Here is a 25,060-nt window from a genome sequence, read left to right as displayed (position 1 = left end):
AAAAACTCAGCAAAAATGTTAAATGTTTCTGACTTTATGATCTTCCTAGCACTTCATTGTGATAGTGGTGAGGAAGCCCTCTTCTTTGTGATGACTGGATCTAGCCGTCAGTCTTTGCACTTCCTGGGAGCTGCATGTTAGCTTTGCCATCAAACACCACATCGTGGAACAGACGTTCTCGCTGAAGACGATTCAGACGTGATGTTGCTCCCCCGTCCTACACCTTAAAAAAGATTTTTTTATAAATTTTCTTAATTTCTCTTAAGAAAAAAAATCATCAAACAGCATGAGAGTTTTCATGGTTTTCATGTTCTGCAGGCCTGTAAAAATACATTTTTGAATAAAACAAAAAGACTGAAGCAAGAACGACATAAAGAAGTAAATAAAGTTTTATGGGAAGTCTTTATATTGGTACAGTGTCTAAAAATGTTTACATTTCTTAACAGACTAAGCATTTCCATGTAAAAATGGGTAAAATTTCATAGCAGGGCAGTCTAAAATATTTTAGTACCAGATAGGGGAACCGACATCTGAGATTCTTACTGCACAAAAATAATTTAACCTGTATTCTAGAGCTGCAAAAAAGCCACACTTTTCATGAAGTCATCACATGACACACTGCAACCATTTATGTTTACATTTATATATAGTATGTGAATATATACAGACCAGATACCCCGCCAAACTAAACAGTATAAAGAGTAACTTCTGTTCTGACTAAAGCCTCTTTCAAAAATAACCTCACACTGCTATGTTAATAGGAGATAAATAAATGTGGAGGTGATCAAACTCCAGTTGTAAATAATGTGAAAACCATAGTCTATTAATTGATTAGTTCCTGGTTAAAAGGTCCAACTTGAAATGAGTAAAACAGAATCTGTACAGATACTGAAGTGAGAAAGTGTGAAATAAACGCACAACGTAGAACAAGTCTTTTTGACCCTGGAGGCGGAGCTTGAAGGAAGGCACGACAAAGGAGGGCTTCAGTCTTCCGAGTTACTTGAGGAATATCCTGGCAGCCCCCTTCCACCCGTTTGTAGTGAAGGCAGCCCGAGCGGAGGCCGGGCCGAGGACCCATCGACCTGCAGGATGCTTGGATTTGTGTGGTGGAGCCGGGCTTTGGGTTGGAGTCCAGTGGTGCTGGACAGGCTCTGAAGGACCGTCACTGCAGCTGGACTCGGTATGCACAGATGAGGAGCTTGACCTGAAGGGCGGAGTTTTGGAGAAACATTTATAACAGGAAAGAATACAGGTTTTTCCACTATTTCCTTTCAATCATTGGACATCCGAAAGCCTTGAAACAGCTAAACTGCAGTTAAGTTGCAAACTTGATGTGATGCGTTTGGACCATTTGAACCACTAGTATTACTTATTTGAGTGCAAAAGATGTTTTCCTTTCACTTTTTATGATAATTAAAAATTGAGAAGGTTGTTTTTTCCGCTTTTACAAACAGAATTATAAACATTTTCTTTAAAGCCTGGAGAACCTAACAACAATTTTCTTCAGGGCTTTTAAAGTTTATTAAACAAATTTGGTTCTTGTTTGTTCATTTGGGAAGCATTAACAGGAGCCAAGAAAATAACAATTAAACATAAAAAAAAGACATTTATAAAATGTACACAAAAAACAAAAACAAGTTTGACCCTGTGTGTTCTCCAGGGTTAAATACAAATGTCAAATAACCCAAACAGTACATTTCATTTTGATTTCTTTTAGAGTTTAAAGTCCCACTCCGTTCATCTTTTGATCTACCGTAAAGGCATTTCCAGTGGTCTTTTAAAAATGGTTATGTAGTTATGTAACTTCTTATTGGTGAGTTTTTATTTTCTCAAGCATATTATTTGTTATTTTTAAGTAACAAATACCATCAAAAACTGACCAGGTAACATCTTTAATGTGCAAGGTAAAAATACAAAACCGTTCTTTTATAAACTCCCCTACTCATGGCTTGCTGTGCTGTTGCTAAGGGTAACATGCACAACTTCCAGCTCCTCTGGTCATGTGACTGATAGAGCAGTTCAATATGCTGAGGGCTGAGGGGTGTTTCAGCACAAAACACTGGAGTAATTTACCTAATATTCAAAAAGATATTGAAGTGACACATGGAATCTTATTTCCTCATTTAATAATTAATAATCAATACTTCAATAGAGTTGTCAATACCAAAATTGGTGATGAACAGGTATCTATATTTTGACTGATACTTCCATCACTAGAGACCACCTGCTCATGACCAGGAAGAGCATTGTGGGTTCAGCAGTTCACTTAGAAGTGTGTTTGTGGTAAAGTCACCTTGGCTGTTGGTGCTTCTGCGAGACGGATGAAGAGTTTGTTGATTCCTGGAACTGGGCTGAATGAGTAAATAAAGTGACTATCCTTTAAAAAAAAAAAAAGACCCCCCCCCACATGTTATTGTTATTCATTGACATAAATGCATAAAATGACATACGTAAATTGCAACACTTGAGGACGTGTAGCTGGAATAGTTACGTCTAATCATTCCGGATTTTTCTTCTTTTTAAAAGCAAAGTGAGGAGTGAACTAACCAGGAAAATGGGCAGCTGGAACTTGTCATTGAGCACCACGGCGTGGACGCTGCACGGTCCACACAGCCTGGCTGTGATCTCATTTAGGAAGTTGGCATGGAAGATGAAGAGAAGGATACCGGAACCTGGAACACCAGTGAGGGAGAGAGGCATTGTGGGAAACGAGCAAAGACAGAGGCCTTGTAACTGTTTTACATCCGTGGAAACAAAACAGGACTAGGTTTAAAGTCACTTTGGACTTTGCAAATGGACATTTACTTTAGTGTTCTCATCAGTAAATAGTTTGCTCTAATCAATAATCGAATGCAGACACAGCAGGCATTCGTTGTCTGTACAGGATGATTATTTGACAGTTTGCCCCCCCTTCCTGACACCCCTGCTAGCTTACAGCCACTCACATATTAGAGCTATCCAGCCGTACAGTTTAGATCCAGATTCTAGCTCAAACCAGAAAAACAAAGATGTTAATGTATCTATTTGTCTAAAAGTGGATGCATCAGAATGAGGCGGAGCAGGGAGCTGTATTTCCAAACGCCATCTCTTTGTTATTTTTTTCCATTTAAATAAAGAAATACTCAGAAATTCAATTTTAAGCTAAATTTTCTTTAAACATGTCCTCCATAATCAGAGAAGTACCACAAGAAACACAATTTTCATCACTGTGTTTTACTTTCTGGCTGTGGTTGCGCCTTGAAGCCAAACTCCAGGGAAAAGTCTGGTCCCTCACAAAGCCTGTGACAGGCTATTGGAAAGACAGGCTCCAGCAGCACCAGGCGGGATTCAAAGTATCCTCGGATGGTTTCCTCTGCAACACTGGAAAGCCTAAGACGTGGAAGGACATGCAGTTTTTTTAACCACATTTGGAAAAATATACAGCTGATCTTTAGGGATTCCACTTACACATTGATATGCTCCTTTACAAGGTCAAACACCACCAGGTTGTTGCTCACTTTGGCAAAATACAAGGCTGTGTTCTTGTGTTTAGACTGGATGTTGCAGTCAGCTCCATACTCCAGTAGGAGGCGCACTATGTCAGTGTTACCTCGTTTGCATGCCTGAAAAAAAGATGACATAGTTACATCAATCTAAGCTATAGTTTATGAAATTGAAAAAACAAAAATGGTAGGACAGCTTTTTGGTCTGGATTTTTGTAATCTCTCTAAAAGAAAGGACTTAAAGTAGAAAATTTTATTTTGTGGTTAAGTTTATGAAGGAAATTACCTGAGTAAATATTTACCTTCATCAGTGCTGTTTCTCCTCCCAGCGTCTGAGCATTGACATAGGAGCCTGCCTCCAGGAGGATCGCAACAGTTGTCAAGAAATTCTGTTATTAGAGGGACAAAAAGCAATAATAAACATTTCTGTACTTCATGCAAAATGTCAAAACAGATTTTATGTAAAGGTATTCTGCTGCAACAATGCTGAAACCATTATAGCTGCAGACATTGAAGTCCTCTGGAGTAGAAAGGGCCAGACCTTTTCAGCCGCATGCATCAGCGCCGTGGTCCCGTTCTTCTGCCTGGCGTTCACCCGCACCCCCTTTTTGATTAACAACCTGAGGATGTCGTCTTGCCCCCCTGCTGCTGCCAGCATGCACAGCGACATGCCACTGACGTCCTGTAATAAAGAAAGACAACTGTAGAACTGAACAAAAAACAGGGACTAATATTTAGAACTTCATTAAAAGCTTCAGGTTTGGAAGTCAGACGGAGTCCGTTAAAAGATTCTATGGTATACTTTTATCAAAATAAGTCAGTTCTGTGAGTTAACCTTTAGGCTGAAACCCTTAGTAACAGAAGACTTTCATTCCGTGTCAATTTCCAGCATTATATCCGACAATACACAGGCAAAAAAAATAAGATTTTCTTTAAAAACTGGAGCATCTCAGCTTTAGAAAAGCAATGAAAACTGATCCCTATAACTAAACCTTAAAACATAATTGAACATGAAATAAACATAGAAAAAATGGGGTTTTGAAATTTCCTGTGAATAACCCTAACTTTAAAACCTTTCATTTATTTTTGTACATAACTCATTCACTTTTAATTCAGTCTCGACAAAAATGTCTTGGTTGGTTTTACACACAGGAAGGACTAATTATTTAGGGTATTTAGGGAGTTTTTTTTTAAGGTTTTGCTAAATTTACTTTAAAGCTTCTCCTGTATGGTGCTCACAATAAAAAAATGTCGTTCTGAAATGACATGTCTGCCTTTCCCTCCACAATTCATGTAAGAGAAATATGATTATTACTCATTATCGTTACCTTTTTATAAAAACAATTTTTACTTTCAAAGATATCACAGAAAGTATTGTTACAGGAAAAATACATGTGCTCATATTTCTATTGTAAGGATGTCTGAAGTGCATGCTTTCTGAAAAGAAAATCATTTTCAAAGAAGTAATTTATTGTACAAGCAAAGGTTTTAGGTTCCCTACAATACTTGAAAATATGCATTTATTGAAGGCAACAGATTTTCAACAAAACAAGCAACAAAGTGTGCTAACATAATAGAAAAAGATATGTAGAAAAAAAAAAAGGATGAACTTTGCAAGATAAGGAAACAATTGCAATTCAGCCATATGTATTAGGGGTCCAACAATGGATTGACTTAATTGATTTATATTCTTATGATCCAACCAGATCGATCAGTCTGAGGCAAGTTGTTAATGAAATAAATCGATTATATCAATACTAAAAAATACTATTTGGATTGAGGCACGGAAGATTTACTTCACTATAACGTAAAAACGATCAAGCGCCATCCCAGCAGACAACACACACGTGATGGCAGCAAAAAATGATCAAAATGATAATGGTGATCAAATGATCAAATGATTACCATTATCCTGCATTCACATTGGACATGATTTGCGCGTCAGGGGCAAGTTTCAATGTTAAGTCAATATACAGATGTGATTGGAGGTCCTGCGGCGTCACGGGATGATTTTGGTGTGAACCAATTAGGTACTGAGTGTTCTCGTCCTGAACTTCCTTCCATTTTCTTAACCTGCTGGGGCCGCAGGACACACCCTGGACAGGTCACCCCATGGGGCAGGAGTGATTGCTGTCGCTATGCAAAGCCCCGGCGGCGGAGCTTGCTATGCCAGGTGGTGGAGTTTGTTTGCTACACAGGCCACCATGGGTGGATGGCTGGCCGGCAGACAGAGAGCCGCTGTGGAATGGGGAGGCAGTCTGCCCGGACCTCCTAAATCTTATATTTTTCTTATTTTCATCGAGACATCTGTCAGGGCACAAAACGCAATTATTAATTTCTCCTTGGTGACCACGTTTACAAAAGTCAGTACTTCCGTGTTTTGAAAAGGACACTACAAACACCATCAAACCCGAGTCCCCAATGGTCACAGTGCCGCGTTCCTGCGGTTAAGTTCAACCAGTTGAACATTCAGCACGCAATTACACACAGAGCCCATGAACAGCCTTAAAAAATTGCGGAGCAAAGCACGATCACATACCCTCCTGGACATGGAAGCACAAAAGTCGGGTTTATGCTTGTTTGCATCAAGTTTTCATTGACAGTGGCTGCTTTAATGCGAGTCGATCCAGCCACTGTGAATGCAGCTTTACTGTCCAATGCGTGGAAACACATTGAATTTTGCAAAGACATGACCACATGGTGTGGTGAATTTTCTAATGTTTCTTTTGGATTACTTTAATGTGCAACTAAAATATGAATGAATTGACATTGATTCTTGTTTACTTGTCTGTACACATTTTAAATTTACACTTGATTATCTTGTAAGAAACACAAGGAATCTGGAAAACTTCACCTGCACCGTTCAGTATCCAGGTATTCATCTCTGAGTCACACTGGTTGAAGTTTTGGCTAAAGATGTCCTGGATCCATTTTAGGTCAGTGAATTGGATCAAACAAAATGAATCAATATCGACCATGAATTGTTTCGACGACCACAATTTAAATGAATAAATTGTTAAGATGAATCGTTACACCCTTAACATGTAGCCATTTCATCAAAAACAAAAAAACTTGAAAAGAAATCAAAAAGCACTCTGTCATTGAAGAAATGGAGCTGAGTCAGATTCAAAGAACTTTTATATGAGGGTATGTTGCGAAAATCCAACACAAATTTTTAGGATGGCAGGATAAACTCTGGTCAGCTAATTCAGTTTAAGAGAAAAGTGATTTTGAAGAGATTTTTCTTTCCTGTATATGCTTAAGAAAACTACATGGCTCAACAACCTCCTACTGAGCAACAGTCAAGATTCTCTACAGGTCTTACTAAACATCCAGTATAAAACAAAACCTGGCAAAAAGAATTTTGAAACTTGAAAGACCAATAATACTTCATGGTAAAAAATGGAAAACCTTAGCCATTGATAAAGAACTAAAAAGAATAAATGCTGTTGAACCAAATCTGCCCATTTGCTACAATAGAGTCAACAGTCTGCATCTTGAATACAGGTTAAGAAATCAATAACTGTAACTTGTTCATTTCTACCACCTTTGAAAACTCCTCTGGTTTAACACCTTTGGGATAAATGAGAGTGAAGAGGGAGGGCCAGGTAATTTGAGCAACATCCACTCCCATTGTCAAACATTGTCATTAAAACACATCTACCTGTGGAAAGCCCTCAGATGATTTTAAGTGAAGGTCAACATCATAAAATCCAATGGGTAACAAATATGATGCAATTAAAGCTCATATATGTGGTAAGGCAGATGAGAAAATACTTTTGGCAATACAATGGTAATACTTATAAGGCAATACTTTATAAATAAGTATTATTGATGTATAAATAAAATCAAAACGCATAAAATATACCCCTTGGTACACAAAACAAATCCAATAAACTGAGGTGATCCAGATACTCAGTAGTGTTTACAAGAAGATTTGTAATAGAAAAATGGACAAGTAAAATGAGAAACTGGATCTATATTGAAAAATAAAATAAAACCATTTTAAACTAATAGATTTCTCAACTTCTGAAAGAAAGTAAATTAGTTCATTAACACTGTAGCCTGCAAGACAAACAAGTCACTGGCAAAATCAAAAGTATAACAGGCTACTTGGGCTTAGTGTTTGGAAATTATACAACACCAGTCATTTCACAATACAGGGATTACATGAAAAGGTTTGCTGGTAGATTTTTTTGTCATTAAAGTACATAAATGCTACAGTAAGTCACAGAGAAGGAAAAGTTGTGATTGTAGATACTATACAGGTTTAAAGTGAGTTCAGTTTTGATACAAGAGGGAAAAAGTTGCGCCAAACAGATGTAAGGTTTCTGTTTGAAAGTCTAAGAAATGCCAAGTTCAAATTGAATGGGGCTCTTCAAACTATTCACAACTGTGAAAGCAGACTTAATAACATGACCAGATATCTTAGCCAACATGTGGTTAGATTCACATTTATAATTTGATTACTGTATTTTCACGACCATAAGACACACTTAAAAGTCTTACATTTTCTCCAAAATGTAGAGGGCGCCCTATGAGGCGGTGCGCATTGTTGTGGGACGTAGGAGAAGACGGCACGAGAACGGGAAGTGTAACAGTTTAAACTACAAGCTATCAGCTACGCGGAGGAACATGGGAATCGAGCAGCTGCGAGAGAATTCAAGATGAATGAATCCATGGTTCACAAGTGGAGGAAGCTGGAAAACGAACTCCGACAAGTCAAGAAGACGCAATTGAGTTTCCGCGGAAAAAAGGCGACTCGAGCGATGGATGATCGGTGAACAGCTTGGAGAAGCGTCTCTGCAGTCACCATTCAACTGAGGGCAGTAACGCTTATAGAGGAAGCTTTTTACTTTCACTTTATGAAATGCCGTCATCTTTTCATCCAACGAGAAATATGGTGCAGCAGCGACTTCCAGCAGATTCCAATGAAAAGCTGTTCATCTCCGCTCATACTGCAGTAAAAAGATTGCCGAAAAACACCACCAAGCGTGGACGAGACGCCGCTGAATTTCAACATCCCAGTGAGTCACACTGTAGAGAAAAACGGGAGCATCGCGGTACGCACAACGGGGCACAGCTTTTATTGTTGTGGGAGGCAGCGCCGGGTGTGTTACGCCACAATTTGTGAATGGATTGTAGAAGCTTGGGCTAACGTGTCTGCTTACACTGCTTTCGAAGTGCTGAAATGCCGGCATCATTCATGAGGAGCCGCTCGGCAACGAGACGGACTCTGACAATGATGGAAGGGAACCTGGCGTGTTTGATAGAAATTTAGCCCGGCTGTTCATTTCAGATACAGAAGATGAGGACTTTGATGAATTTTTGGATGCTAATTGATGAATGAAAAAATAATAAATAAATCAGAACCAACTCAGTTTTTCTCACGCCGCCTTTTTTTTTTAAAACACACACTAGCATGCATGTTTTACTGGTATGTGTTAACGTGCCCACGCCTTAAAACCTGGTGTGCAGAATAACAAAAAATAACCCATAACTGAGACTACACTATAACCTAGTGCGCCCTATTGTCGTGAAAACACGGTATATACCTTTACGGAGTAAGGTTGAAATGGTCAAATGAATTCAAAGTATCCAATACTTTTGTATGTAAAATTGCTTTGAGCAAAAGCTAAAGAACAAAACATGTCACAACTTTAATAGTATAGCCTATATTAATACTATAAATAATAGGGTACAAAAATGACTTCAAGTTGGAATACTTCAAATTGAGTATATTTAGAGGACAGCATAGCTGTCTGAAAATAATGTTCAAACTATCTAAGACCAGCATCAACTGAGAATCCAAGGGTGACTTTGCATCAATACAAATGTGTTTTACATGAACCTCTAAAGCCACAGGCTTTTTGAATCTTTGCAAATATCCTATAATGGTTTTCCAGTATGGCTCTGTTCATTTTCACTTAAATGTTTACAGGGAGAGATATACAGGGCCATCCCAGTCTGTAGGTGTCTGAGTCTCTGGTTCTTGTGGTGTACTTGGTTTAGATGCAACGTCAAGACCTCTCCTTTTCAATGACTGAATTGAGTTATGTACAAAATATTTCACCTCCCTCCAAGTTCTGGTGCTCAGGGCAGGTTCAGCAGCTAAACAGGCATCACAATCCTTCTTTCCTGGAACTTTTACAAGTTTACTAAAGTCTCCAAGTTGACGCTTCACAGCTGCTTGTTCCTCCTCGTTCCACAACCTTTTGCTCCTCTTTTGAGCCTTGACATTTGGGTTGACTTGTCTTTCAGTGGAGCACATATGTTTGTTTTCTTGGACCACCTGTGTTTTGTCAGAAGCACAAGGGGGATGAATTGAAGGAACAATCTGTGCAACCGTTTGTATCTTTTGTAGGTTTGTGGGGTACGTTGGGGTATTTGAATGGTTTAGAGATGTAAATGAAGACAAAACTGGAGTACTTCTGTCACTTAGAGTTGAGAAGCTATTGATGGCCATTGATAGACTTGAAGCATTTAGGTCTGTGTATGTAGGAACCATTGAAGTACTTGGGTGATTAAATGTGGTAAAAGAAGGAATCATTGTTGAATGTGTAATGTCATGTGGGGTATACAAAGCAGGGGGTAATAAACATGATGTGTTCTGTGTGTATAAAGAAGACATTGACAGACTTCCACCATTCTCTGGTGTGTAAACAGACATTAGGGAATCAGCGGTGTTGTGTGGGGTAAATGTAGGGACCACTTGATTATCAGTAGAATTCAGCGGTGTGAAGCTTGACATCAATGGCTGACTTGTATACAGCATGTCAGTGTTGGTGCAACACATGGATGAATAACATGAGGTTATGTCTTGGGAAAATGGTAGTGACTCTCTTAAATTAGGCAATGTGACTGCCATACAGTTTGGACTTTCACTCAGTTGGTCTGGATTTACTGTTGTCATAGTAAAGATGCTTGTTTCCTCTGTAACTGTGTTGGTGTTTTGGACGGTAGCTTTTGGACTCTTTGGGTTAGAAACGTCTTCCGTCTTGTCAGGCTTTCGTTGGTTATTCCTCCTTCGTAGCGTTTGTAGAGTGTTGTGTATGTAGTTTTTGACATCAGTCCAAGACCTTTCTTCAAGATCTGGTTCAGCAGCTATGCAAGCATTGCATTCTTTTTTGCCTGGAACTTTCATACTTGAGATAAATTCACTCAAGTAATGTTTTACAGCAGCCTGTTCCTTCTCACTCCAAGGTCTTCTTTTTAGAGGTTTCCGTCCAGTGCCTAAACATACAAAAATATAAACAATCGTTAGCCCCAACATGATATAAAAACGTTAGCCAACTATGAATGAATACGTTCCACAAATTGATAAATACATTTTTCAACAAGTTTGAAACAGGATGTAGTATATTCAACAGATACAAACTAAGGCTTTTCCAAAGTCTTCTCAGGTCTCATCTAATCTGGGAGAGACTGTTATATATCCAAATTGAGGATTATACACCAAAGTAAAAAGACCCAAATGATCAAAGATGTATTTACCCTCTTTTGTAGTATTTGCTTGGCTTGATGGTCGTGTTCGATCCATTTTCAGAAGTTGCTTACTCAGTTCCTCTAGCTGGGATATACTTTGTGAAAGCATGTGGCATTCTTGGCCGCTCCTTCCCACAATCTTTGAAATGTCATCTAATTCGCTCTGCCTCAGGCTCATAAGCTGCCAGCAGGTAGCAACTTGGTCTCTTAATGAAGATGAAAGTAGTGCTTCGGGGTTTTTAACGTCACACTCCATGGCAGACCTTCTGAAACAATCTAATCCTCTAATGAAGGATGGACCCTCGGTCCTAGCAAACAGGTACGGGTTTGTTTTTGACACACCCGCTTGATCTCTATTCTCAACAAGCAAATCAAGTGACGAAGCCATCCTGTCCGTTAGCAAAACCAACATGTTCCTTCCATATTGACCTTCAAGTTCAAGTCTTGTTAAAGTGGAACCAAGTGCCTGCTCCAGTACTGTGATTTTTCTTACTTGATCTGCAGAGGGCATAAATGTTCCTTTGGTCTTTCTCTGAGCATATGTCCGAAGGAGGAGTCTTCCAATGTTTCCAACCCTTCCTCTGTTGAAGAGACACACATCTGCTAAAGTGGCTTCACAGAGTTTTTTCCAAGTTGACATGCTGGGACTTTCTTTCAGCTCCTTGGTTGCTGAATCCTGTTCTGCAGTAATAAATTTGTGGAGTCTCACCAAATCTTCTGTAACAGTTGATTTATCAATTTCCACTTTCTTAACATCTTGTTTCATCGACTGTGTAAGTACTTTGCGAGAAAAAGACTCGTTCCATTTTGTATCAAGAAGCTGTATGAATGTCTTCACTTCATTTTCAGTTTTGCTGTCTTCAGCCATTCGACTTTCTCCAAAAGCGATTTCTGCAGCTCGTTTTAAAGAGTAGCCAATCTTCGTGACAAGGGAAATGGTTTTGAACTTACTGGAAATGGGGTCAAACCCACCAATCTTTTTGACCCCTTCAACAGCCAATTCAAACTTAGATGGTAGACATACTTCATGCAAATACTTGACTCTCTTATCAAGTTCGTTTACAGCAAGCACAAACCTACCTAATTCTCTCATCTTTTGTGCAATATAAGAAAACTGAGACTTGTCATTGGCATATTTTAGTGACAATGCATGGCCATATTTACAAATAAGAGGATCGGTTCTAATATGTGTTGAGATTTCGTCTTGGTGCATGACATTAATAATTTCTCTGCATGTTTCAGTTAAGAACTCTGCCACTGGAAGCAGTCCTGCAGCAAATGATTTTCCATTGGTTGTTTTTGAATTTTCAGAACGACTTTGATCTCCTTTTGGAACCTTACAAGACCGTTCATGGCGCCATAAATCGGTTTTGCGATAAAATGCAAAACAAAACTGGCAAGGTAGAAAGTCAGGCACTGATGATATAGGTTTCTCTGATTGCATCTTGGGCACAATTTCGTCTTTATCGTCTTTGAGAAGTTGGTTATGCTCGAAATTTCCGTTATTCCGAATTTGATCAAGCAGTTTTTGTCTGACTTTGGAACCCTTGGGCAAGCGTAATGCATTGGAAACATCTGTTTCTTCTGAATGTTTCTGTTCTAAATGCTTTGCAAGTTGTTTAAAAGCCATTTTGCAATACAGGCAAACATGTTTTTTCCACGATCTGCATTTTTCTTTTTTTGCTTTGCAAGGCTTTGTATAAATAACTTTTTTGCGTGTCCTTAGACTTGTTCGTGTTGGCTGTTGATTTTGCAAGATTTTTCTTGGACGAAGTGATGGTTTTTGAATTCCTTCTTTGCTTGATTGAGAAAATGCCTGGTCTGTGCCACATGATTTATCTTTAATTACATCTTCTGTTTCTTCATCTAATTCACCGTTTACACCAGGAGAAATTTCTTTGTGTGTCATGTCTTCTCGTCCATCATCTTCTTTTCTTGTAATCTCTTTGTCATCTTTGGTCAAACATTTATTGGCTAATAAAACACCTTTTGTTACATCCAAAGATTTATCTTCTACAGCTTTCTGATTGTTTTCTCCTTGGCTTTCATGTGTGCTGGATAAATCCTTTGCTTTGTGTTTTACTTGAGTTTCATTGCTTCCAGTTGGGGGTTTTTCATTGCTCTTTAATGTTAATTGCTCAGAGCAACCTGGCATACTGTAATCGTTTTGTGGGACATCTATATCTTGTGAGACATTATCTTTAGCTTCTGAAGCGGCATCTTCTTTTCTTGGACAATGAAGCTTAGAGGTAAACGTCAGAATGTCACTTGAGCCTTGCTCTTCAGTCGAGCTCCTCTCTCCTTCAAAAGCCTTCCTCCCACCAATAGCACAATCCTGTAAAAAAACAAGTATATGTAAGACTCATTTCTAAACCCAAACCCTGGACTTCAGGGGGGATAAAATCTATAGTCTATTATATATGTTTTTACTTTTGGTTCTTTTAAGCTAATTGTTTTGTGTATTTGCACATTTTTAGTTAGGTTTTAAAACCTGTTTAGCACCTTGGCAATGCCCCTCTACAACCCAGGTTCATTCAATCTAAGGGTCAAAGTCATGACTACAGATCTTCCTTTAACCCAATGTCTGCTTTAAAAAAAAAAGAACACCTTCAAAAACTCCATACAAAAACCACATGTGACCCATTCAAGAGCGATTGATGGCTTTATTGGATCAAGCAGAGTTTTAACATATGATTCTCTGACCAAATAGTCATTGGATGATGGATGAGATAGAATACATGAAACAACCATCATGAGCACCACCTACACGCATGGGCTTCGATATACAAATATGTGTTTTTACATAATATTAATAAAATGTATATATAAATTGATAAACATGTCTTTCATGTGACAAAAACTTTAAAATCCAGCATAAAGTAAAACACTTAAAACAGTGTTCCATGTTTGCATATTTAAATTTGAATCTTCCTAAGCCTCCCGCAGAAATAACGTATGATACAGATTCTAAAATTGTATGCGCCATGTACCTGCTTTACAGGGCTCATCTTGTCTGAAAACCTCCGTTGTTGGATTCCTGTGTTGGCAAATTTACTGAAAATAAAGATAAAATATATTAATTTCATAATCTGATGGTATAAAGTATAACATTTTGCATTCATGATTCTTTTTTAGAGTTAAAATATCAGAAGCAGCACCTACATGCAACATAAAAAACAATGACAAATCTCATTAAAAAACAAATTTCAGTATGATAGCATAAACAAAAAAATTTCAATTTTTAAAACTCTTTAATTTTCCTAGCTAACATTTGAAAATAACATTTAGCCATCATCTGAGTCAAAGTGCAATAATGAAAACCTTGAGTATTTAAAACCAAAATGAGTTTTCATTAACTTGAGGCACTTGCAGCTGCTGTCTTACAAATATATTCACACCAAACGTGATTCCCGTGTCAAATTTGCATTCACCGCCTGTTTTTGTGTGTGTCAAAATTACTTCTACATATTTGTCCAAATATGTGTGTTTATAAACATAGTACTCCAGGTGCAAATTCACGCGTGGGAGGAGCTGAGCTTTGACCCTTTAACACCAGAGCTTAATCTCCAGTGACATTTTTTTGATTACTGCAACTTTTCAATTGTTTCCGCATTTAACTTAACTCCAGCGGTTACTGAAGTGAGGAACAGCAACACTTTACAGTGGTAAAGTGTTTAAGCAAATAATGTAAATCAGCGCTGACACGCTTTTCTGACACGGAGAAAAGTGGCTTTGCGTTATTCTCCAACACTTTTGTAAAATGTTACTCGGTGCAAAGCCAATATGAAAAGCCGTTTTTCTCAGCGGTTAAAGAGCTGGAGACATCTCAAGTTTCAAAGGGTTACCAGCCTTGTTGCTACATTATTGTAGACATGGATGATATTAGGAATGGCTTGGGTTTATTTAGATTGGAAAGCTCCACAAAGACGCCGAACATGGCTACCCTAACCCAACATTAAATCCCAACTATATAATAAAAAGCAAATCTAAGCTAAGGAATCTAAAAGGTCATTCTTTTTTTGCTTTTACATATTTATTACATATTATATTTCCTTCATTAAAGGTAAAAAAAAATCATCTAGTTAAAGAAGAACATGATGGAGATATTTTAGCCTACAGTATATATGCTAAAATGTTGAAACATTTCTTTTCAAATGAAAAAGTAAATGTATAAAACCAGAGGAAAACACTTACCTTCGTTTGTTGGGTAGACAAATGTCCTTTGAAGGTGTGACAAACATCTTGAGGTCTCATCATGTTTGAAGATCATAAACATACAAATCTGTGGATGTGGATCTTGACGATTTCTAAGCAGTTGAAAACAGTATCTGCTTTCCAGAGAGAGTTCTGTCTCACCAGTTATTTTTAATTTACATCTAATAAAAGCTTAACGCACATCTAATGTTCCATAAAAAAAGGTTTACATTTTTTTAAACTAATATGGTTGTTTTTGAAATGTTCAAGCCTTTAAATTCATATTTTTATTTCCATCATGTGGACTACAACAGCCCAACTCACCTTGGTCATAAATAAATAAACGTTCTTGCATGTTACACAGAAGTCACTCAGACAAATACACAAAGGGGGCAACCAAGGTGCAAGCTGAAAAAATGTGCATTTGTGAGCTCAGACTTGGGAGATCCGAAAGCTTTAAGTTGTTGTTGATGAAATAAAATTACAAAATTAAATAGGCCACGTGGGAAAGTTCATATTAGACACAATTACAAATACAATAACTTCTTCCAAACGTTTCAATCAGAATCAGTACTTTAATCAATACTTTATTGATCCCACACATGGGAAATTTGTTCGTTACCATAACAACTGACAGGGGAAAAAAAGAGGGCACGTACCTCTTGCTCAAGATTGTAGTCTTCTTTGGAATTTAGCGCCAACTTGACAGCCATGTAGTCGCCACTTTTCACAGCATCTCGCAACTCACCTGACAAGGGCGAAGTAAAGCGGAGTTATGTTCAAATCTAAAAGTTTTAGAACTTTAAAACTGAGTTTCAGACTCCTATTTTTAGTGGAGGTTCATGTACACAGAACAAAGGCAACAACATTCCATATGGAAGAGCACTCAACTGCCGTGTCTGGGTTTCTCACACAGAATAAAGACAAAGGGGAGATTCATTTTTATTATTTTACATAAAGGCTGTAGTTTTTAAAACATGGGTGGCTTAAACCCTCTAAGTTTGATTGAAAAACAACACGGGTGAAGGATCTTGACATTTAGGGTAAAATCACAGGTATGTGGACCAATCAAATTTGTCGTCATGGCAACACTGAAGCCTGAAGTGGGACCACTACATTGACTGTAGTTTACTCCACCCAACTTAACGTTTCAAAGAAGAAACTAAAGAGACCAGGCCACCCACCTGCAAAACATTTTCATTCTAATAAAATCATTATGAGTAATCTACTAGTAATGAGTAATCTAGTACAGTGTTTTTCAACCTTTTTTGAGCCACGGCACACTTTAACCCTGACAAAAATCCTGCGGCACACCAGCATCCAAAGAAAAAAAAAAAAGCAGAAATTCATGGTCTGTATAGATCGACAGCCCCCCACCCCCCCCGCGCAATCTCACGTGGATTTTTGTGATAATTGTAGCAGAAAAAGCAGGAAGTTGCGGCTGTTTTTTTCTAAGAGATGAACCACCAGCTAAAGACGAGCTCAGCTGGTTTTTTTTGTTAGAACTGAGCGACTTTATCAGCAGAATTAAGAACAAGGAAGTGAAGACTTTAACCACTTCCGATTGGTCAGACTGATGACATGTGATTAAGCCTTCAAGAATGATTGGCGGAGACAGTTAAAGGGGCGGGACTTTTCCTTACACAGTTATAGCTGCAGCTAAATCGCGGTACCGTGATTCTTATCAAAATGTCTTTAATAGAATTAAATAAACACAAAGAAAAAGTAATTTTAAGATCTTTTATATTCCTAATTCCTCAGTGTTTTATCAGGGCCTGTTTGGATGAACAAAGAGCTGATTTCCTGGAGATGGAAAATATTTTTAGATCAGTTCATGAGGGCAATTTCTCCACGGCGCACTTGACCATCTCCCACGGCACACTGGTTGAAAAACACTGATCTAGTAGGTATTTATGCTAACAGTTGGATGTGAGTTAAGGCACAATGATCATTGATCGTGCATACTCTAGAGAGGTGGTCCACAACTCCCGGGCTCCACACCGCTACCGGCCAATGGGACACTTGGTACCGGGTCACAGAGAAAGAACACGACCTACATTGTTTCCCCCTTTCATTTCTAATCAGACTCTAAAGGAAGTTTTATTTTTCGAAAACGACTGGATTTTCCACCACATTTGACTCATCCTTTAACAGAATAATGTATAATACTCAGTAACTGACTGTCTAATGTTACGAGGATGTTACGAAAGTGCTTAAATGGTGGATTCATGTTTATTACAGTTAACAAAACCAAAAAATGCAACACTTTGGTTTTTGTTTCCATTTGTAATGGGATGAACTCGAAGATCTGAAACATTTTCTACAGACAAAACATAACCATTTCTCTGAAACACCATTCACAAATCTGTCCACAACTGTGATAGTGAGAACATTGGTTGGGGACCACTGCTCTAGAATGTTCTGGATCGTACCACATGATTGTGATTGTTAGTGCAGAACTAGCAAACACTCACTTGGTGATAATGGTGGACCTGATAAGATCTCATCTTCTCCATTCAAATGCTTCTGGAAGTCATCCAGAGTCATCCAGTCCAGGTTCAGATCCATTCCTAGACTCAAAGTGGCTTGACTTTTGTCTGCAACAAGAAAAGATGTAGAACAGTCATTAATTAGACGCTTCTCTTACAACAAGCCTTTGTTGTTTCTGAAACAAAGATAGGAAGTTCCAAAGCTAAAGCTGCATTAGATGGGAATCGACAAAGAGACATTTGTAAGATATTAAAATACCCGTTTTGTCTGTGCCTTCTGCTGGGTCTTGAGTTTCATCACATGCTATAAAGAGTCTGGGCTCGCTGTCCTCTGTCCTCTTTCTTCTGTCATCAGATGGGGCTCTCTTCTCCCAGGCTGGACGTTGTGGTTCCTCTGACCTATCTTTCCGCTCCCGGGCATCATCCCCAGCCCGTGATTTGCCAGTAAGTTCTTCATCCCGCTCATCGCTGTCGAGGTTGAAGCCATGACTTTGCCCAGGTCTTGAAACTAGAGGTAGAGCAAACCAGAGAGGCACTTAATTCTCAGTAAAGGTCTTTCTAGTTTTTAACATTTGCTGGGTTGTATTGAAGCATAAAAAACTACAGTTCCCTCGTTTATCGCAGCGGTTACGTTCTACAAAAAAGCATGATAGATGAAATCCATGGAGAAGGATTCTAGATGTTTTAAAGCTGCCAAACTCCTCACTAGACCATTTGTCCACTTTTCTCAGCCAGGTATGAACATTTTCACACTTTTCTCTCTTGTTTGAACTCTCCAAGTTTAAACTGTTATAGACAAATAAGTCCAGGATTATAGACTGAAAACAAAGAGCTGATCGAGATCAAAGATGTATGTAAATTTAGCCGACTAAACACATTCTGTTCAGGTGGCGGCTGGATAGCTCAGTTGGCTGGGTTCGCTTCCCAGAGCGTGAAATGAGCTAAAATCTTTGTGCTGCTCCCTTCACAGCAGTGTTTGTGCTGCTGCCTTTTTGCAGAACCTAAAGATCTGCACATTTTTGTTGGAGTTTCTGCTTTAAATGTTTTACAGTGTGTGAATTGCATCAGATTAATATGAATATCTTCAAAACAGAAATAGATTACTGTTGCATTTTTATACAAATGTGTACACAGTTTAAATTCAAAATCGAATCAAATCGAGGGATCGTGAATCGAATCAATCCAGGACAAATCTTTAACACTCTAAATCCACTATACACCCGTTGGGGGTGACAGGGTTGCTGGAGCCTATCCTAGCTACTGATGGGTGAAGGTGGGGTTCACTCTGCACACCTTACTGGTCCATCAAACAAAGACAACCAACCACATTCACACCTGAGGGACGATTTGGAATCATCAACTAATTAACAGAACGCGTTTTTGGACGATGCATGCAGGAATAACATGCAAACTTCACACAGAAAGGTCCCAATCGAGATATGAACCAGGACTTTCTTACTCTGAGGCTAGATGGCTAACCACTACAGCTTGATTAAATCTTGCATAAATTTTTTTTGATTACCAAACAAAATTGGTATTCCAGATGGAAATTTGAAAAAGAAAAAAAAAATGAACCTAACAATATTGCAAATCTAACTGTATAGCTTTTAACATGAACATATTATTTACACCTCAGTCACCTTTAATAAGTGTCAGGATTACGACATAACAAATATGCACGAAAACCTGTTTGAGTACTTATATAAATTTAGTATTTTATTTTTTTACTCTTGCAATGTCTTTTAAAGCCTTGGGTAAAAAAAAAAACTGAGGCAGAGTGAGAAGGATCAACAGATTTTCAAAATAAGATTTGACGTATTGTCATGGTACACCCTAAGGCTGAAACAATTCCTCGAGTTACTCGATTACAAAAATTCCTCGAGGCAAAAACTCTGCCTTGAAGCCTCGTTAAATTCCTATGACGCGCACTATACGCACGGCGCAGGGATTTGATTGTGTCACACGGACCGTTTGAATTTAGTTGGCGCGATGGCGGAGAATAGATCTATAAATAAACGGCAGAAGTTGTCTTAAGTGTGGGATCATTACACACTTAAGGAAGAGAACAAGGTGCAGTGTCTCTACTGCAAAATAGAGCTGGCATACGACAACAGCACATCTTCCATGATTCAGCATCTGAACAGAAGACATCTGCGCGACCGCTGGACCCCGACGCCTTAGGCGCGGGACCCGCGCGTGCCGCCGGCAGCGAGCGAGGGGCGGCGTCAGCTGCTCCGCGCCCCCTCCGCGGCGACCAGCGTGGGCCGCGGAGGGGGCGCCGAGAGGCAGGGGCTGGGACAGGCGGTAGCTCGCCTTTCGGCGGACTGCGAGGCTTTTTTAAGCATTGCAAAAATAACAAAAGCGTTATTTTTACACAAAACATAAACAATGATAATGATCGTATGTTTTTCTGATTCTTTTAGTTTTAATGGCCTTCCATTTTGGTGTTGTGCCACCCTTTCAAAGTCTTCTGCCCCCCCCCCCCCCCCCCCCCCATACAAAATGTTTTAGCTCCGCCACTTCTCAAGACCAACTTAAAACCACCAAAGTAACATTTGCATCAGAGCGGATCTTTAAAATCAAATGGTTGTTCATTTTACAACCACATCATTTTTGTTATGCAAGATTTGTTTTGGTTGTTCAAAAACACACACAAATCGTTTTATCCGATTACTCGATTAATCGATCGATTAAGTGCTAGATTAATCGATTACAAATAGAATCGATAGCTGCAGCCCTAGTACACCCCTAAAAAAAGGTAATCTCCTTTTTAAAAAACCAAGCTACATCTGACACTAAAAAGTCCTCACGTTTTTAGCCTTATGCCACAGCAGACGTTTTCAGAATGCATGTATTTCAGACATACCCTCTGACTGCTTGGTCCTTTCCAGCTTCTCAGGGTCTGGTTTCTGAGAAAAAGGCTCTTTGGCTACTTTGGGAATCTTCTCAATTCTTCCTATTAACTAGGATATAAAAAGACAAAAACATTGTTTGAAGAAACCATAAGCATGTTTTTAAATGAATGAAAGGCATAGAGAAAAGCTGTACCTTTGTGGGTTTGCTGGTCTTCTCTGTAGTGGGCGGCGGCCTGCGGGGGGCCCGGTCCTTTGCCTCACAGTTTAACAGGAACTTTTCAAACAAGTTAGTTGAGCCACTGGCATCCTTCTGCCCCAACATGTCCTCTTTGCTCATTTCCTCCTCTTTAGGCTTGGGGGTAGCTGCAGCGGTGACCGAGGACGACGACGATGAGGAGGACGTTGAGGAAGAAGGGACTTTTTGCTGCACGGAGGAGCTCTCACTCCCTTTGCTTTTGGACTTTTTATGAATGGTGAGGCCATCGCTGGAGTCTGATTGTGGTGCATTATCCTCTTTGTTTTTAGTAGTGAGATTTTTTAATTTTTGGAGGCTGCCTTCTTTCTGGGTGCTATCTGGCTTTTTAGTCTTCCTATCTTGAACAAAGTCTTTGATTCCTTGTAGCTTAACTTCCCACTTACCCTTCTTTTGTTTGGACTTCTCCTCTGCAGCGGCCTTTTCTAATACTTTTGTTGACGCTGGGTCCTCTAGTTGGGATTCTGAAGGACCTTCACTAAGATCGTCTGCTAATGGAGCAGTGATTTCATCTTCAGATGTTTCAATTTTTCTTTCCTTCTTTCCCTTCTTTTTCTTGCCTTCCTCTAATTTCTCCTTCTTTTGCTTTCCTTCGCCCCTTTCTTTGTCCTTCCTGTGCTTTTTTAAGGGAAGAGACTCCTCCTCATCGTCAGAGTCTGCAAAACGCTTCTTTAAAACAGTCTTTTTCTCTTTAGTTAAAGAGGAAGGGGTCGGCACGCTCTCCTCTTCATCGTCTGTGTCTGGTGCTGGAAGGGGTTTAAGTTCCTCTCTACGTTTGTCTTTTTTCTTCTTCTTTTTCTCCTTTAGCAGGTTTTCTTCGTCCTCCTCATCTTGAACCTTCTTCTTTTTCTTCTTCTTCTTGATGGGCGCCTCAGTGGGACGGTCTTTGTCACTCTCACTCTCGGAGTCTGCATCAAACAAGTCGCTTTTTGGCGGCAGTGGTTTCTGTTCAGACAGTGGGACAGTGTCAAAATAGTTCGATCTCTAGTCATTTCCTCTAATTCAACACAAAGTCCAGAGCTGTTCCAGCCGCTTTATATTCAGTACTAAAGCTGCCTCCATAAAATATACCACTACTGTTGTATGAACCTTGAAGATAATTCCTCTGCGTACTGAATTGGGATGTATGACTAAAGTTTTTGAGGACCCAATAAAGGCTGTGCAAACTGGATGTTTGCTTAGCAACAGTGTTAAAGAACTGCAAAGAGACACTTTTTGCATTGTTCCCAGGAGAAACTGGATGCACTTTGTTAACTACTTTGAGATAACTAACCTCTTTGTTAGCCTCCTTGTCATAAATTGTGTGTAACAGCCGTAAATAAAAAGGAGAAACAACATAAATTAAAGTTCTTTGGCTGAATTATTCTTGCCCAAATGGTGAATTAATGAATTTGCGATTTATTCTTTGAGGAGACACTTATGTCTGGTTTTGCTGAGAGTTTAATAAATGAACACAAAAATGCAACGTTTAAATATAAAGGTTGTAATTTTCTAATTAGGTCCCCAAACTTGGAGTTTCTGTATGTATTTTTATTTTTTTTATTATTTTTAATGCCGTTGACATTTGGAACTTGAGTCTGTAATAAAAACTTACTCTTCTAGTTAAAACTGCATTTGTTTCCATCGAAGTAATTAGTCAGCCTGACTTACCACACTCTTCTTCGCCTCTGATTCCTTCTTGGCTTTAGCTTCAGTTAAATGCTTCTTGAAAGTCAGGAGGACCTCCCGACAATCTTCCAGGTGAGCCTCAGGTTCCCAGGTGTCGTCGTCAGAGCAGTAATTCTTCCAACGAACTCTATAAAGCACTTCGCCCTGGATACAAACAAAATCATGAGATGACTACCAAGAACGTCCCTACAAACAAAGCAAGTGGTGACCCTCTGCCCACAAAGAACCTCTAAAAAACACCACCGCTATATCTAAAATGATCATGCTTTCATTCTAATACCTGCTATTTGCGACAATTGAAAACTTCGTAAAAGTTCATAAAAACTAAGTATTGGGGACTTTTGCTGTAATATAATAAGCAGCGCATTACTCTTTCAATATGTTTTTTTCCCAATAACTGCAGCATAAAAAAAAAAATCTTTCTTAGTACTTTAAGACCCACTCTGATGGGAACAGTACTTTTGTCGTTTTTAACATATTCTTGTACCATTTTCTGATGGAGGACATATATAAGGAAAATCAAACTTAAAATGTTATTTCTGAGTATTTTCTTTATTTAAATTGCTGTGAATAAGGAACAGACGAAAAAAAAAAAGCTTTTGAAAAAGCTTGTAGCTGTGACGTAGAAACCACAATCAGCACGCCACCAGCTCCCTGCTCCGCTCCATTTGGATGAATCCACTTGTGGACAAATAGATCCATGTACGCCTTTGTTTTCCTTGTCTGAGTTGGAATATGGATCTAAACTGTACGGCTGGACAGCTCCAATATTGCTCACCATTTTTGTTGCAGCGTTAATATTATGTTGGGAATGCGAGGGACTGTAAGCAAGCAGGAGTGCACATAGAGAGCATTTCTAATGAACTACTCCTGCTCTGCAAAAACTATGTTCTAGTACACAACTCAGGTTAAAAGAAAAGACAATTATAATTAAAAGACCACTGGGAACACCTATACAATAGATCAAGACATTATTAAGACATTTTTTAAAGAAATTACTTAATGAAAATACTCGTTATCTAATGTTATCTAATTGTACAAGAAACAATAAGTACAGTTACTATCTTAATTAGGATTGATTTATCTCTGCATAATCTTTTGTTTTTATTGCTTGAAATAAACCAATAAACCAAACTCTCATCAAGCAGAGTGAATGAATGTTATGATGAGGGGAAACAACCAATGAACAGTTAAGAAACATGAATACAGCAAAAATATTCTATTTCTGCTTCATATTTAATTCATTCTAGTGGAATCTTCCGATTTATATAACTTCTTCTAGAACATCCCTGAGATCGAATTATCCAGACACAAAAGTCAATGTTCAGCTAGCTAAATCAACTATTACTATTGCGTAAGATTCTCAAATATTATGGCCATAAAAATGATTCACTTTCAGCTACTTTTGAGTTTGTTTGCTTATTGTGTATTTTGTCATAGCACAGTGGAAAGAAAGCAGAATTTAATATATTGGATGGTTTAGGATGAAAGACTATATTTGACAAACATTTAGTGATAAGAAGCAAATGTGCTGGCCTAATGTCTGACTTTGTCATCTACTGTTCAGAAAAAGCGAGATCTCCATTAAAAGTAGTGCTTCGTTTAGACTGAAGAAACTTTAAAGAATTATGTATAACTGCTCAATCTTTGAACATCGTTAGTGTGAAATAACAGTGATTTTGGAGAAACAAGCTTCAACTATCAGGCGATGCTCCTGCAAAAGAACCGTTTAAACTGAGCGCATAAAAAGTTCACTGTGAAATAACAAATTATCCCATTCCATCTGAGGCATTAAAATGCATGTGGAATAACGATTTGGTATATTAAAAAGTTAGAAAAAAAACGTATCGTGGGTTAATGACAAAGCCGAGATGCTAACATGCTAACAGATTATTTTTGAATCAAAGCATTGACGTTGCTAACCGCATCAGTGGTCCCGCGCGCGGTGGAACTACTATTCTTAAATGTCTTTAATTATATAATAAAATTAACTAACTACTATGAATCCCTGCGTGGGTATATACAGTGCTGAGTCCGCCCTTGTCCCCAGCAGGGGGGAAATCGAGCGGACATTATGGAAGAAGTTATGCAGAGAAGCAAGGGAGGAGAAGCCTTGAAGCGGTCACTAAAAATGCGGGGAAATAATTAAGACTTCAGTTAGATCAACTATGAGAACCCATCCGACTGTGCAAGCGTCGTAGTAGAATTTGTGCAGCAAGAAGGACGGGGGGATAAAAATTCCGCCATTAGCTTTAAGCTAGCTGGACAGCTATTTAGCCGCTAGCTTTACCTCTTCCACTCGCATGTCTATGATCCTTTCCACTTCGTATACATCTTCTTCTTCATCTTGTTCGCTGTCTGCAGGCTCGACTTTGTTGGTTTCAGCCGCCATGGCTGCTGAGCTTTAAAAGTTTCAATTTTTAACGGTTTTTCGTAGTCGACACTCAACGGGCCGCAATGTTGAGAGGTAAAAAGACACCGCACCTGGCGGCACTGTGTGCTCTGCTCTCTGCAGCTCTTCAGTGGGCGGTACCCAAGCGAAGGAGCTACCGCCCATCCTCCTGATGCTGCGTTCAAATGCTGAATCTCAGATCACTCAGCTTTGTCCTTTTCAATTTACCTCCTTACTTTTAT

General features: G+C 38.9%; 1 protein-coding gene across 2 annotated transcripts; it reads right to left on the bottom strand.

Annotated features, from left to right (window-relative positions):
• Positions 1-383: 383 nt before the first annotated feature.
• mphosph8 (M-phase phosphoprotein 8) lies at positions 384-25,060 on the bottom strand. 2 transcript variants are annotated; one of them, XM_011489438.4, is made up of 14 exons: positions 24,717-25,060; positions 22,409-22,570; positions 20,699-21,703; positions 20,517-20,613; positions 17,910-18,158; positions 17,636-17,758; positions 15,821-15,909; positions 4,024-4,164; positions 3,785-3,871; positions 3,448-3,602; positions 3,218-3,369; positions 2,548-2,672; positions 2,294-2,377; positions 384-1,204 (listed from the first exon to the last, which is right to left on the bottom strand). In XM_011489438.4, the coding sequence occupies exons 1-14, from the start codon at positions 24,816-24,818 to the stop codon at positions 1,163-1,165; spliced, it is 2,613 nt and encodes an 870-aa protein (XP_011487740.1). In that variant the 5' UTR covers positions 24,819-25,060; the 3' UTR covers positions 384-1,162. The 2 variants fall into 2 exon arrangements, with proteins under 2 accessions (XP_011487740.1, XP_011487739.1); XM_011489437.4 differs by lacking the exons at positions 384-1,204; positions 2,294-2,377; positions 2,548-2,672; ... (2 more) ...; positions 3,785-3,871; positions 4,024-4,164 and adding exons at positions 6,603-10,715; positions 10,977-13,302.

The sequence above is a fragment of the Oryzias latipes genome, chromosome 21 (genome assembly GCF_053564925.1).
Source record: "Oryzias latipes strain Hd-rR chromosome 21, Olatipes_Hd-rR_3.1".
NCBI lineage: Eukaryota > Metazoa > Chordata > Actinopteri > Beloniformes > Adrianichthyidae > Oryzias > Oryzias latipes.
This window is presented reverse-complemented; position numbering and strand designations above follow the sequence as displayed.

Coding starts and splice junctions, on each gene's coding strand:
- mphosph8 (XM_011489437.4), bottom strand. CDS start 24,818: ATGGCGGCTGAAACCAACAAAGTCGAGCCTGCAGACAGCGAACAAGAT. Junction 17,759..17,909: donor AGAAGGCACAGACAAAACGG/GTATTTTAATAT, acceptor TTCTTGTTGCAG/ACAAAAGTCAAGCCACTTTG. Junction 13,303..15,820: donor ACTACAATCTTGAGCAAGAG/GTACGTGCCCTC, acceptor GTTTTTTTACAG/GATTGTGCTATTGGTGGGAG.